Source organism: Mastigoproctus giganteus, chromosome 7 (genome assembly GCF_048544385.1).
Source record: "Mastigoproctus giganteus isolate SK-2022 chromosome 7, ASM4854438v1, whole genome shotgun sequence".
Lineage (NCBI taxonomy): Eukaryota > Metazoa > Arthropoda > Arachnida > Uropygi > Thelyphonidae > Mastigoproctus > Mastigoproctus giganteus.
The window spans coordinates 47,740,781-47,756,377 of record NC_143581.1 but is presented as its reverse complement, the minus strand read 5'-3'; the positions used below and the strand labels follow the sequence as shown (position 1 = coordinate 47,756,377).

Here is a 15,597-nt window from a genome sequence, read left to right as displayed (position 1 = left end):
ATCTGTCACTGTAATCTTTTGACTTTTTATCCTTTACTATTTTTTATAACTTTTTAATCATTTACCATTGTTGCCGCATTATAGCCTATTTTGCTGGTGCGCCGGTAAACTCCAAACCAAGCCAATCCAATCTTTAAAAAAAAGAAACAAAAAATCTAAAATAAAAGAAAAATAATGCAAAATGCTCATAGTAATTAAAAAAGTATACTAATTATGCAAATAATTAAAAGATTTGGGACCCACATGACCCACAATATACAAATAGAAAGGTTTCTAAACAGATGTAATTGATGCAGCCACAAGGAGAATTAAGAAAAAATAACCATTCCATTTTTAGAATATAGTTTTAAATAGCTTGAGTAGATATAATAAGAACCCTGCTTTTTGTTTGTGTGGAAGGGTTATAAAAGATTTTTATGAAGCATGCATTTTCCTGTATTTTTTTATCCCTTAGGATGTCCAGCAGGCTGGTTTGGAGAAGAGTGCAAGAGGCCATGCCATTGTGTCAATAACAGCACATGTGATCCTGTTACTGGGTGGTGTTTTTGTAAGCCTGGATACAAAGGGCAGTTCTGTCATCAGGGTAAGTATTATTTTATTATCTATGATCTCATAACTAACTTTTTGCGTTTCAACAATGAACAATCTAATAAATGTTGTAAAGTATGGTGGACATTATATGCTACACCTCTTACTGTAATTCTTTTATATTCAGGTATGACTGTGTAAGTCAGAGGAATTTACAACTAATCAGTTTTGACAAGAATATGATCATTAACCTTATTTAGAGTTTCCTGGTCTTAAATCACAATAAATTCATACATGTGCCATGCTCTCACTCATTGGCCACTCAGCTAATCAAAGATCAAACTTTACCAGATACTGGTTATTGCTAAATTTTTTACTCTTTGATTTCTTCTGACTTTAGAAGTCAGTATGTGGTCATTTGGAAGTCTGTACAGCAGGCCCTCATTATAACATGGTTCGCTTTACACTGATTCGCTATAACGCTGTTCTTATATTATAACCTGTATCTGACTATAATGCTCTTTTACAGATTGCATTTTTGGTATATTTAACGAAATCGTTTCATTTGATGGAGTCGATACCTTGAAAATGAATAGCAAAATAGCATTAAAACGTTTCCCATGCCAACTTGAGAAATTTTCCCACGCTCAGTGAAATTTTCTCGCATGCTAATTTAATTGCAGTACAGTGACTTGTTACATAGTTCTGCAATCAACATTTTAAAAAATTATCAGGTATATTGTTTGTAATATTTGCATTATATGCATTTATCCAAAGTCTAGGCATCACTCAGGACAGTATTAGACATCGTGTGTAACGGACAGTTTACTCGAACTGTTTACTCTATCATAATTAATGCAACCAATGCAGTTATATTTTCGAAGAGTTAATAATGGCGGATAAGAATGAAAAAGCAACAACGTCTGAACACAGTACGAAGACTACAAATGTAAGAAAAAGACTGAATTTGAAAATTAAATTAGACGTTTTTAAGCGAATCGATTCCTGTCAACAACAAGAAGCAGATGTGTGCCATAATTTAGGACTGGCAAGTTTAACTGTAAGAACAATTATAAAAAATAAAGAATTAATTTTAGCAGCAGGAAAGACAGCTGTTCTGCTGCAAGCATCTAGGGCTAGGCCAGCTATTGGGATTGAAATGGAGAGAATTTAACTAATTTTATTGAAGATAATATCCAACACAGAATTCAGTTAAGTTAAATATTATAAAAAAAAAAGAGAGAGAGAGAGAGAGAAAGAAAGAGCCTATATGATGATCTGAAGAAAACTCACCTAAAAAAAAAAAAAAAAAATGTGGAACCATTTAATACTAGTAAGGGCTGGTTGAATAGATTTAAAATCCAGGGAGAAGCTGCAAGTGCAGATCAAGGAGCCGAAACTTTCAAAAAAGAACATGTTAAAATTATTGAAGAGGGGTATTGCGTGTGTTATACTTCTCAACAAGTTTTTAACATAATTGAAGCAGAACCTTTTTGGAAACGAATGCCTAAAAGAAGTTTCATACTGAAAGAAGAAAAAAAACATGCCAGGTTTTGAAGTGGCGAAGGATTGGTTGACTTTATTGTTGGGTGGTAACGCTGCAGGGGATTTAAAATTAGAACCCCTTTATTTTACCAGGAAGAGGGCCAAAGTACAACCCAAAATTGACACATTTTTCATGATTAAATTAATCAATTAAATTAAATCAATTTAGATCAATTAAATTTATGATTTTAATTGGAATTTTAAGTTTAATTTTGACATGTAAGTAGTTACCACATAATTATATACGTATGTAATGCAGAATATTTTATATGTACAAATATTTGAATATTAAATATTTTGACTGACATTTGTGCATCTTTTCACTACCGTTTATTATTGATTAGGAAATATCTTATGGCACCGACCACAACTCACAAATACATATGTTACCTTATGGGAATGCAGTGCTCGCTTAGCGTAGATTCACTTAGCGCTCTGTTTTTCCGGAACAAATTATCAGCATTAAGCGAGGGTCACTTGTATACTCTAAAACAAACTGAACAAACATTCTACATTTCAACATCCTCTCCTACTAAATTTGTCAGATTGCAAGTTTGTTTTTGATATGTTTGTCTTCAGCATACATTTGCAAATATCTCCATCAAGTGCATGCGCATGCATGGTGTGTGTGTATAAAATTGGTTTGCTGCCGGAATGTATGTAATCTGTATTAATAAAATTTTCACTGTGTGAGGGTTATTCAGTGGAGATCCATATTCACCTAGAAAGAAGCTGCAGAAATGTCTTTTTGTTAGCTTGTAAAATAAATTTGTCTTTATACTCTATATGGCCACTATGGCCAAATATATTTAGAAATTCATTATAACTGTTTTATTACAGCAGTGGTATATATGGAAAGAATGTCTCCTCCTATAGTGTTGTTGCATGGTGTTGTGGTCATGTTCATGCAAGAATGCAGTTATGATACAGAAATTCTCAGAATACCCAATGATTGACATAGAAGGGAATGTGTAGAAAGTGAAGGAATCTGTCATACAAGAATACCATTTAACAATTTGCAAATTGGCTCTTGAAGTGATTGAGTATTGGGTCTGAGGAAAACATTGTATAGAACAAATTACACATGCATAAGACTTCTGCTTTTTGTATCCCTCAGATATTTTCACTTTTCCAGATGCAAGGGCAGAATTGTAAATTTTTAGATCCTTTTCTAAAGCCTCTAAAACTTGTTTCATTAACCCTAATTTGATTCAACATGGAGGAAATTTGCTGAGGTCATCAAACTCTGTTAGTTTATGAACTTCATACAGTTCTGCCACTGTTTCTTTGTTCATTCTACTGCTCTGCTGCCCCATTCATTTATAAAATAAATACATTTATTTAATGTAGCCTAATTGTTGACCCAATAACATATAAAACCCTGAAATATCCACACAGTAACTAATTATATCTTTTCTTTATAACTTTCATTAAGGAAATTTTGAGGTATTCATGAACCAAATGTGCAACTGAAACAGAAACATAATGTTCTCCTTATGAAGGAGAATGTCTGTCAAGCTAGTTTTAGAAGAATTGATGAAATCTCCACTTGCTTGTTTCATATCCTGGAGTACCCAAGGCAAAATAACTTTCAACCATGTGCAAATTCTTTTTTCCTTACTATTTCTGAGAATAAATTGTCTTTTAAGAAATTAAAGATAGATTACACTCTACTTAGGTTGCATTGCTTAGTTTTTCACTATTTTCCTTTTCGATTAATATGTACATCTTTTTTAAAGTATATCATTGTTCCTTCAAATTGCTGATCTGAGGATAATGTTTTTTATCTGTAGCCCAATGAAAATGTCTTCCTTGAGTCATATAAACTTGCAAAGTGATTACAAAATACTTGGAGTACTGTCAGTCATCATCCTTTTCTAAAGCTGTTTATTGTTTTTATTTGGGAGCATTAGCAACTAAGGCCATATTGCTCCGGGAATATGCGGTGGTCATTCCCTGACCTTTCCGCGTCCTCCGTATTTGGTGGTGACGGGCTCGAACCCCGGTCTAATCAAGAAGCGTGTGCTACGCACTGCTGCTCCTTCCCCCCTGGCTACGGAGGCGCCTCTTTTCTAAAGCCTTTATAACTTGTTCATTAACCCTAATTTGCAGATTGGAGAACTTTTTTTTCAGTTCGCCAAAATTTAAGAACTGTTAGTTTGTGAACTTCATACAGGGCTTCCACTGTTTCCTTGTTCACTTTTAACTTCATACTCTGGCTATGCCATTCACATATAAAATGTAGCACTTTAGTGTAATCTAATCAGTGTTCTCCCCAGGACCTATTGAATGGGTGCACCGCCCTGCTATAATTTAAGCAATTCTCATGGTACTGTATGGTACTGATCTCCATCAATATTAATTCGAACATAGTATGCGAAGTATTACACTTCCCCACCCAACTGGAAAAATTTTCTGGGGAGAACACTGCTAATTGACTCAACAACATACATAGAACCTTCAAATATCCAATTATATTCTTTGTATATAACTTTATTAAGAAGTTTTGAGGTTTTCATGTCTCCTTTAAATGAACCAAACATCACCTACAAGTTAATTAGTTTAAACATATGAATGTTACCAGTAAAAGTTTTAAATTTAAATTCCATAGCTTGTAACATTCACTGTAAGCTAATTAATTTTTGCTTTTGCATAAATATAATGTAAAGTGTTGCATTTCACAATTTAAAATGAACAACAGAGTCTTACCTATAAATATAATTTATAAAAAGTGATATGCCTTTGTATTTGAGAAAAACTTGAAATCAGTTTTTTTTCACCATGTATGTATTTGTTTTAAAACAAACAAATACTAGTGTAAACAAACAATACATAGTTAAAAATTTAACTTGGTTAAGCTTTGTTAAGCCTCCTTGCATTGGTTAGCTGCTTTGCAACACATTCATTGTGATGACCAAATTTATGTATTGAGAATATAAAAACACATGCAGAGCAATGTTATTACTGTTTATTCATATTAAACAGAACTTAGTGTAAATAAACAATAAGGCGCCTCCGTAGCCAGGTCGGCAGGAGCAGTAGTGCATAGCACACGCTTCTTGATTAGACCGGGGTTCGAGCCCGTACCCACCAAATACGGAGGATGCGGCAGGTTAGGGAATCCACCGCATATTCCCAGCCCGGATAAAGGGTGAGGGTTGGCATCAGGAAGGGCATCTGGCCGTAAAAATTGCATGCCAAAAACAAAAAATTGACCCCATATAATAATGGGAAAAGGCGAGGACAAAAAAAAAAAAAAAAAGTGTAAATAAACAGTACGTGGCAATAAATTATTAATTTAAATTTTGTTTAAGATATGCTTAAGCACTTATCTTATTCTGCTAGGGTACTGCATCTACATTTTTGAGAATGTACATACAAGAAAGAAATATATGTTTTTCATAGAGCTACGGTGAAATATACGTTTTTCATAGAGCTTCTATACTGGCAACCACTGTTGAAAGGAATGTTAACTTTATTTTGTTAAAACTATATTTATCCATTTACTTCATATATTTTCAGAATGTCCATCTGGGTTTTATGGTCAAGACTGCATAGAGAGATGCTCTTGTGAGCACGAGTGCACATGTGATCCTATTTCTGGCCTTTGTCAAAGTGTTAAAATGCCATTCTTTGAAAGTAAGTATCGCTGCTAGCTGGAGTATGTAAATTATAATCCCATTGCAAAATCACAGATAGTAGGTTGACTTAATAAATAGTAGCAATAGCTTAATTTTTAATAGATAGTAGGTTGTAAATCTCATTTTCTTATTATTTGAATTAGTGTAGATTCTGATGAATTTGAAATTCAGTTTTGCATTAATTGCAAAGGGGAGAAGATTATATCCCTATTCAGTAATGCTTTTTTTTAGTAGTAACCAAAATCAAGATTTATTTTTTTGTATTTGACTGTAAAGGGACTGGAGAATTGTTCTGATTGTGATTGGGCATTGATTCTTTATGTATATGAATTGTAGATTTTGTTTAAACCATAAAATATTTCAATGGCACATAATGAACTTTAGCAAGAATCATTATACAAAGTGAGGCAAAAGTCACGCACCGTTGACTAAATTATTTTTATTGTAACAGATATCCAAAATAACCACCACCAACTTGCAAACAATTTTAGGCGCCTCTGTAGCCAGGTGGGAAGGAGCAGAAGTGCGTAGCACATGCTTCTTGATTAGACCAGGGTTTGAGCCCGTCACCACCAAATACGGAGGATGCGGAAAGGTCAGGGAATGACCACCGCATATCCCGGAGCAATATGGCCTTAGTTGCTAATGCTCCTAAAACCCAAATAACAAACAAACAGTTTTGAATTATTTGTGTGAACGATGCCTTATCAATATCTCTTCTGTAATTTGATGGCATTCCAGTGGCGTTGCTTTCATTAAGTTCATTAATGTTTCTTGAGCAGTTCTGGTAAACAGCAAACTTCAAACGACCCCAAAGGGAAAAAATTGAAGCGTGTGAGGTCTGGTGACCTGGGTAGCCAGGTCTGGGCCTTGTATGCACTTGTTGGGAACTGTTCATTAAGTTATTTTTTCACACAACCAGTGAATAATGTGGGGGTGCTCCGTCTGCAGGAAATCCACCAGGTAATTTTGTAGCATATGTAAGTATACTGAGTGGACAGAAATCATGGGATACCTACCTAGTAACTGGTAGGCCCACCTTTAGCCCAGATAAGGGCAGTCAAACAGCAAGGCATTGAGTCCAATTGTTCACGAAAGTGTTCCACAGGTATTTCCATCCATGCTTGCTGCACTGCTGTCCATAATTCTGTTGCATTCCCATGTGGAGGATCCAAAGCTCAAACGGACCTTTCCACAGCATCTCAAAGATGCTCCACAGGGTTCATGCACGGTGAATGGGGAGGCCATTCCGTGGTGGTAAAATCTGCGAAATGCTCTTTGAACCACGTTCTAGTCATCACGGCTCTGTGGGGAGGCAAATTGTCCTGCTGGAAGAGTCCATTGCCCTGTGGGTGCATGATGACCATGAAAGGATGCAGATGGTCTGCAAGGATGGACATGTAACATGGACTGTTCAGAGATGCATCTAGATGTACCAGAGGTCCCAACGTGTGCCAGTTGAACACGCCCCAGACCGTTACCGACCGTTCACCTGCCTGAACAGTTCCTTGTTGACATGACGGGTGCATAGCTTCGTGCGGTTTCTGCCAGATATGCACCCTCCTGTCTGCTTGAAATAACTGGAAATGGGACTCATCGGACCAGGCGACCCATCTGCAATCATCCAAAGTCCAGTGCCGATGTTCTTTCGTGCATTTGAGGCACAGAGTCCTGTGTCATGGTGTTAGCAGTGGGACTCTGGTGGGTCGGTAGCTCCCATAACCTATTGCAGCTAATGATCACCTGATGGTCTTGGTGGAGATGTTTCTGGTGTCTCCCTCATTTGAAGTCTGTGGTGATTTGTGCCACTGTCGCTCTCCGGTTGGCTGAAACAATGTGAGATAGATGTTGACAGCCACGTCCATCCACCACCTTTCCCCGCTCACATTGCTGTCCGCGATGAGATGCTATTCAGGAATTTGCAAGTTCCTGATACACTCTTGATACTGTCAAACAGGGATAGTGCAATTTCTGTACCACCTCCACAATAGAGTGACCGATGCGTCGGGCACCCACTATCACCCCTCTTTCATGGTCGGTTAACTCACAACGTTTATCCATACCAACATCAAATTACCATCTATGTGAATGCAGTGTACCTATATACCTGTAAAGCGGTGGGGTTGTACTAGCGAGAGGAGTGACAGTGTCACGTTGCCCAAGAACCAGGTATTTCATGGGTTCTGTCCTTTCAGTGTATGTTTTGCCAGTAACATTGTTAAAGAAATAAGGACCAATTATTTGACCATCCCATATTCTAGCCTACACCATAACCTGGGGGTTGTTTTGAACTTGGATCACTTCCATCCAGTTAGCATTACTCTCTGACCAGTAACAAAAATTGTGTCAAATGATGTTGCTACTTAGGTAAAATACTTCCTTGTCACTGAAGAAGTTTGATACATCTGTTCTGCAACATCCACTCACAAAATTCTTGCTGTTCATCTGTGTAGTCATTTGCAAATCCTGAATGGGTTGCACTTTATGTGGATGAAAATGATTTTTTTCAAAGAATGCACACAACTAAACATTGGCTAATCCCTGTTTCTTGACTTAACTCCCTCGCCAATTTTTTTGGCCAGTTTGCAAGCTGTGCCAATACCATCACCAATGCTCCTTCATATTTTTGGTTATTTTGATTATAGCACCAGCTGAAGTGACACACTTTATTTATATCAGCTTGTACAAATGGTAAAAACTTTTTCTGGTAAGTTATTTAACTCAGAATTCGTGGAATGCCTAATGCTCATTTATGTGATTATTTTTCAAATTATGTTCATGGTGATGACCTCTTTTATTAAAGGTTGTCTGATTTGCTGTGTGGTCCTGTGGTATTTTATTAAATTTGGTGAATGCATGTTTGTAAATGAGTTACATTAAGCCATCCTACAGTATTCACATTATATATTTTCAGCTGCACAGTGTTTAATCCAGAAAACTATTGAAGAAAAGCACTTAATAGAAAGGAGTCCAAAGCAAGAAAGGTAAATTTTGCCTTGTTCATAAATGCATAAAATATTGTTTGATATAACAAATGCAAATGTCTCACTTAACCACAAAGAGGACTCAGAGGGCAAAGTGAGTAATTACATACTCATAAGTTTGGCTTCTGTTCCAAGGTAAATAATGAATTTAGTAGCTAAAAAAAAGTAATGTAGGATAATGCAGTTGCACAGTAATTACAGCATGGACTAGTTAAGGAAAGATCTTGTGTGACAAATCTGGCAAGCCATTATGATGTAGTCACAAAGGAATTGAATGGGAAAAAAAATTTTGACACCATGTACAGGAAGTCCTTGTTCTTTGCCACACTTGCATTCCTAGAACTGTAATGAACAATGGGGTCTGATCAAAAAATATTTGGTGCATAACTCCTTTGAAAACAGAATCTTGGAAATCCTTCAAGAAAGTTTGAACTATGGTTTGAAAAACCATAGTTCAAAAATTGCTACTATGGAGAAACATTAAAATAACCAAGTTTGACCAACAGAAAGCATCATAGGAAGGAGTGTAACCCTGCAAAGGATAATGGGAAGAAGTCAGCCCCCTGGCGGTGAAAAATATCGGAGTCCGCAGAGAGGAGAATCACGTGACCGACAACGTGTATGTACATAAATAAAATACAAAGGTGTTCTTTAAGATCACATTTATCACTTTTAATAAAGTATAAAAATATAAAAACAATTGTCACATCAAACCACTCTTCATTCCACGTACATCTTGTCCTGAGGTGCCTCCATAGCCAGGTGGGAAGAAGCAGCAGTGCATAGCACACGCTTTTTGATTAGATCAGGGTTCGAGCCCGTCACCACCAAATACGGAGGATGCAGAAAGGTCAGGGAATGACCACCGCATATCCAGGAGCAATATGGCCTTAGTTGCTAATGCACTTAAAAACCAAATAACAACAAAACAAACATCTTGCCCTCTCCCACAAAATTCATGTTCTCACGTCACCAAATATTTTTCTCCTTGGTATAAACTTTACATAATGTAAGATATAAATAAACAAAGAAGTTACTATTTCATTTCTGCAAGGACTCAGAAAGAAATAAATTAGCAAAAAAAAAAAAAAAAAAAATCCTTGGCCTCATTTTTCAAAAAGAATGAAATGATTTTTGGTTTATTTGCTTTTATTTCTCTTTGTAGAGTTTCTTGTAACAGGAAATTACATTTAAAGTGAATAAACGTTTCATGACTAACATTAAGTAAGAAGTGTATTAAAACATCTATAGATATTTTTCGCCTCTTTAAGTCTACCTAGGTCACTCTGAAGAAGCTCTGCTTAGCTGTGATCATTAACTACTCTACCAATCTTTACATCATCTGCAAATTTAGACTTCACACCCTTCATCAATGTCATTTATGAAAATTAAAAACAACAGTGGTCCTAATACTGATCCTTGGGGAACCGCACTTCTTACATCAACCCAGTCTGAGGAATAACCATTTATCACAACCCTCTGCCTCCTGCCCTGAAACCATCCAGCTATCTATCTAAGGATTTTCCCTGTGATTCCAACCTAAATAATTTAGCTCCCAGTTAAAATTAGGTATTCTTCTGGTATTCCCATCCCTAAACACTTCTTCACAAATGAATGCAGATGGAAAATATTTATGCATTTTTTAGCAACCTGAATAGAATCATCAATGAACCAATGTGGTTCATTCCTTTCCTTCTGAAGTTGACATAAACAAATAATTCTTTGCTACTTTTCTTCACATTCTTAACCACACTTTTCATAATCTGTCTTAGTTTGTGTAATTCACTTATTGACTTGATTGCAGGCTACTTTATACTTATTGTAAGGTTCTCTGTCCCTGATTATTTCTAATCGTTCTTTGCATTTTTCTTATCTGGCATTAGAAGCCTCATCAATTTATTACATCTGTTTAAGTCTAAACCTTGAACAGTTTTCCTCATAGTTGGTTTAAAAAGCTTAGTAACTTCTGCAATTACTTCCATGAACACTTCCCATTTAGAATTTGCAGTTGATCCAACTGAGAAGAATCTAAAAATTGTCCAAGACCATTATAATCGCTGTTTTGAAAGCAAAATCCCTTCTCTTTATACTTGACAGTAGTTAATATCTCTAAATAAATTCCATGTCAATACACCATGATCACTGCCACATAGTGGTTCCTTTACCTGAAGAGTTTTAATGTGTGAGGAGTCTCTGCTGATAATTAACACATTCACTGCTGGCTTTATCAATTGCCTTTTTGACCCAGGATTGAATATTATGGGATTGAGTCAATCTGAATTGGGGAGGGCAGAAATATTTTTGTGTTTCTTCTCACTATTGCTGAATTACTCAACCACAGAAGAAGGTTGCTTTACAAAAATATCCAGTTTTTCTTCCATCAAATTGGAAGAAAATAGTTCTTAAAGTCAGGTGGTTATTCTCTCTAAGTGGATTAAAACCCCCATGATTTACAAGTGCATAATGTTACAATGTGTTAATCAGATCAAGGTGATTGCTTTCTCTTGTTGCCTGTCTGTACATGCTGGTTTAAAAAAACATAAATCCAGAAATTAATGTTTTGCTACTGCATGAGTGATTAACCCACAAATACTACTCACTGTGAGGTATGTTAAAACCCCCCTGTTACAAGACATTCTGATTTACTGACTTACTCTGTTTGTCTGTATAGTTTTTCATCATACCCATCACAATTATTTGGCCTCTAACATATTCCTACTCTTATTTTTGTTTAATCAGTTCTTATATCACAGCAAACTGACTCAACATTACACTGGCAACCAAGGTCAATCGAGTGTATCCTTAGATTCTGTATTTCTTAACCAAGAAACCCCCCCCCACTCCCACACACCATATTAAAATTCTGCATCTCCTATATCTGAATGGTGTGTTTTTTTTTTATATACCTATGTACAGTAAGTCCCCAGCATACATAAGAGATACGTTCCAGGCCTTCTTATGTAAGTAGAGTTTTACGCAACTCAGGAATGACTAATAAAATATTGCTACTATATCCCTGATGTGCCAAAATTACACAAACCACATAATATCATCAGAAGAATGAAGAAAAATAGTTATATATTTTTAATTAGTTCAAGTAAAAACTTTATCTGGGGACAGCGGTGAAGTAGCCAGAATGGCACATAAGAAAAGAAAACATAAAAGGAAGAAAAAACTCATATTATTGTACTGTAAAAACTGATATGTATTTCGTAGCCTTGGTTATTATAGTTGACTTCATTGATGGGCACCTCCGTAGCCAGGTTGGAAGGAGCAGCAGTGCGTAGCACATGCTTCTTGATTAGACCGGGGTTCGAGCCCGTCACCACCAAATACGGAAGATGCGGAAAGGTCAAGGAAATGAGCACTGCATATTCCCGGAGCAATATGGCCTTAGTTGCTAATGCTCCTAAAAACCAAACAAAAAACAACAAACAAACAACTTCATTGATGCCAATCCCTTCTCGTATTCTGTCTTTGTCTTTTATTATTGTGTTCACTGCTGACACTGACAAACTTAATTCTGTGTGATACTTGTTAATGTTTGATCATTTTCATACATCCTTATTATTTTAATTTTATGATTCAAATCGATCACTTTCTTTTCTTGGTAGATTTACTAGTACCGCTGTCACTTATTCTCTTAGTTGCCACCATGATAACGGTCAAAATGAAATTTTCTGTAAAGAACTTCACGTGGTTAAGGTGGAAACACTATTATCACCTCACACAAGCTCACATTTTACTAAAGCACATTTTGTCACAACCATAAAACAATAAAGACAATTTGCACTTTCCAGTTTATATGGCTTTTCTACTAGTGCAATTGGTGCAATAAATGGATAGTAAACTCGATCTTATTGCATTTGCCATAATACTGATAGCTGAATTCTTTGGGTTTTTACATTTGGTGAAATGTGTGTCCCCTTCACTGAAATCTTCAGTCATATAAAAAAAAAAAAAAAAACATAAATAAATTTTCAGAACCTTCTCTTCATTCCTGTTTTTAAGCTTTGTAAACTTGTTACTCACTTGTGCAATTTGTGCATGCCATGTTAATTGTTATCAATTTTTTTTTTTCACTGGTTTAAATTTCTAAAAGAAAAAAAAAATTGACTGAAAAAAAAATTTATGTAAGTCAAGGACTTATTGTATAAGATTGCATCTCTCTCTCCTCCTTATTATATTCACATTATAGATACAAATATGCATTATTTATGAATACCTTAGATTGCATTTTTATTAATGCAATTATGAAGTTAGTTGCATCTTCTTACTGGGTAAATGAAGTTACATGAATATAAGAGACCCTGCAAGTTTTATCTGTTACTTCTGTAAATAATGGTTTGACTACTTCTGTGTAAAAAAAAAAAAAATGTGGTCTTAATTTTTTTTACCTTTGATATTATCTTGTTTTTTCTAAACAATCTGACATTTTATGACATACCTTATTTTCACATATTTGTAGTTATTGCATACACAACCATGGGGACTAGTCTGATTGATATTAAATCAGATTGTGTTGAACCTAACAGATAACTGCAGTAACTTAAACAGAAGCTCTGCTAAGAGCTCCTATTCAAGTTACTGAAGGAATGTTTGTTGGGTTCGGGAATTGTTAATGAATATCTAAATACTTGTAATAAAATAAAATGTTAATATCAAAATATTTAGATATCGATTGACCATTATTGTCACTTTAGGTCATCATCATCATCATCAACCATTTTCATCCACTGAGGGTGAAGGCCTCTCTAGCAACTTACCAGTTCCTTCTGTTTTTGCAATTGCCATCCATTTACTGCCCACAAACTCATGAATTTCATCGGTCCAACTCCGTTGTTGTCTTCCAAGGTTTTCTATTAGCTCCTCTTGGGTACCATTTTGTTATTTTCTTAGTCCATCCGTCATCATGTCTTCGAGGTATGTGGCCTGCCCAAGGCCATTTCAGTTCTTTAGTTTTGATAAGAAAGTCCTTTACTTGAGTTTGCTGTCTAATCCATGTGTTTCTCTTCTTATACAACAGTCTGATTCCTAATATAATTCGTTCCATTCTTCGCTGTGTAGTTTCAGCTTCTCTTCCATTTTTTTGTTGCGTGCCCAAGTTTCACTTCCTTAAGTCATAGTGGGGAGTACCTATTGGTTCATTATTTTACTTTTCAGACAAATTGCAATATAGTTCCTCAGTATATGACTATATTTCATGAATGCTATCTGTCTGAAATTTATTCTTCTCTTGACTTTCAACCATTTATCATTATTACAGCTACTGACTTGTCCAAGATAAGTCTATGAATCCACCTTTTCAATTTCTGCTCCTTCAGTGATTTTATTCCTTTCTGTGACATACCTGTTCATCACTTTTGCTTTAACTATATTCATCTTTAGTGTGAAATCCTTTCTAACTCTGCATAATGGATTAAGATTTTTCTCTAATTCTTTGGGATCGTGGCTTATGATCACAATGTCATCTGCAAATCATAAATGGTTTAGATACTCTCCATTCACATTGACTCCTCTCTGCAATCAGTCCAGTCTTCTGAAAGCTTCTTCAAGGGCAGCAGTAAACAACTTCAGAGATATTGTCTCCCCTTGTTTGAGCTCCTTTCTCAATTTTAAATTTGCTACTGTCTAGTCTAGTCTAATAAAGGGGGAGTTAGTGTTCTCATATATTTTCTTCAAAATCATAATGTATGGGATGTCTATGCCTTGTCTTTCCAGTGCCCGAAACATTACCTTATGCTGTATGGAGTCAAATGCCTTTTCATAATCCACAAATGCCAGGCATAATGATATTTTATATTCATTTGCTTTTTCCATTAGCTGTGATATTACATGAAGGTGATCCATAGTTGAGAATCCTATCCTAAAGCCAGCTTGCTCTTTTGGTTGATTCTCATCAAGTATTCTCTGTAATCTGTTAGTAATGACATCTGCGAACAACCTGTAGATGTGGGACAACAAACTAATTGGCCTATAATTTTCAATTTTTGATTTATCTCCTTTCTTATGCAGAAAAAGTATTATTACATTATTCTACTCTTTAGGCTTCATGCCATTCATAATGTATTTTGTGAAGAGCCTTACCAATATTTCTTCTTTCTGTCATGTCTCTTTCTCCTAATTTTAACAACTCTACAGTAACTTGATCTTCGCCTGGGGCTTTTTGATTCTTCATTTTCTTCAATGCATGTTCTACCTTATCAGGAAGGATATTGTGTATGTCGTATGTGTTGCTAATTTGTGATCTATCTTCCCCACTGCTGGCATCATTTTCTCGCTCCTTATATAATTCTTTATAGTAGTCTTCTGCTATTTATAAGTACACCATTGCTATTCTTCAGTTTCAGTATCATTTGTCTTTCTGTATTACTGCTCATGGCTGCTGATTTAAGTCCTTTGTTTTCCCTTAATGCTTGTTCTACTTTTTTTTTGTGTTAAATCTTCCTATGTCCTCTTTGAGTCTCTTTCTAATGGCTTTACATAACTCAGTATGCTCAATTTTGTCCTTGTCAGATTTATCTTGCTCTTCGTTTGTCGCCTTTGGTTCATCGTCACAAGTGTTTCTTGGCTATTTTTTCTTCTTTGGTTTCTTTTTACCTATAGGTTTCTTGGGCTTTATCACTTTCAGAAAGTTGTATTCCTCATCAGTATCTTGGTCCTGATGGGTCTGCAGAAGTCAGACTTGTTCTTAAGTTCTAATACCTACTGCTTTTTCTCCTCTTTGGTTATTTCAAAGACCTTTGCATTATTTACTTAAGTCAGTTTTTTCCTTTCTTTTCTTACAACTATATCAAGTGTGCATCTTACCGTGATCACTTTCGACATTTACGTTGTTCAGGACAATAATATCATTCACAATATATCTTCTGTTAGTGATTATGAAGCTAACTTCGTTA

General features: G+C 35.5%; 1 protein-coding gene across 1 annotated transcript in view; it reads left to right on the top strand.

Annotated features, from left to right (window-relative positions):
• The window catches only part of LOC150082879 (N-acetylglucosamine-1-phosphodiester alpha-N-acetylglucosaminidase-like), a 105,453-nt gene that overhangs the window by 86,321 nt on the left and 3,535 nt on the right, over nt 1-15,597 (top strand). The window contains exons 8-10 of the mRNA XM_090376888.1: nt 455-583; nt 5,596-5,712; nt 8,629-8,698. Of these exons, the coding sequence (XP_090233014.1) occupies nt 455-583; nt 5,596-5,712; nt 8,629-8,698 (316 nt within the window). The remainder of the gene's footprint in view (nt 1-454; nt 584-5,595; nt 5,713-8,628; nt 8,699-15,597) is intronic.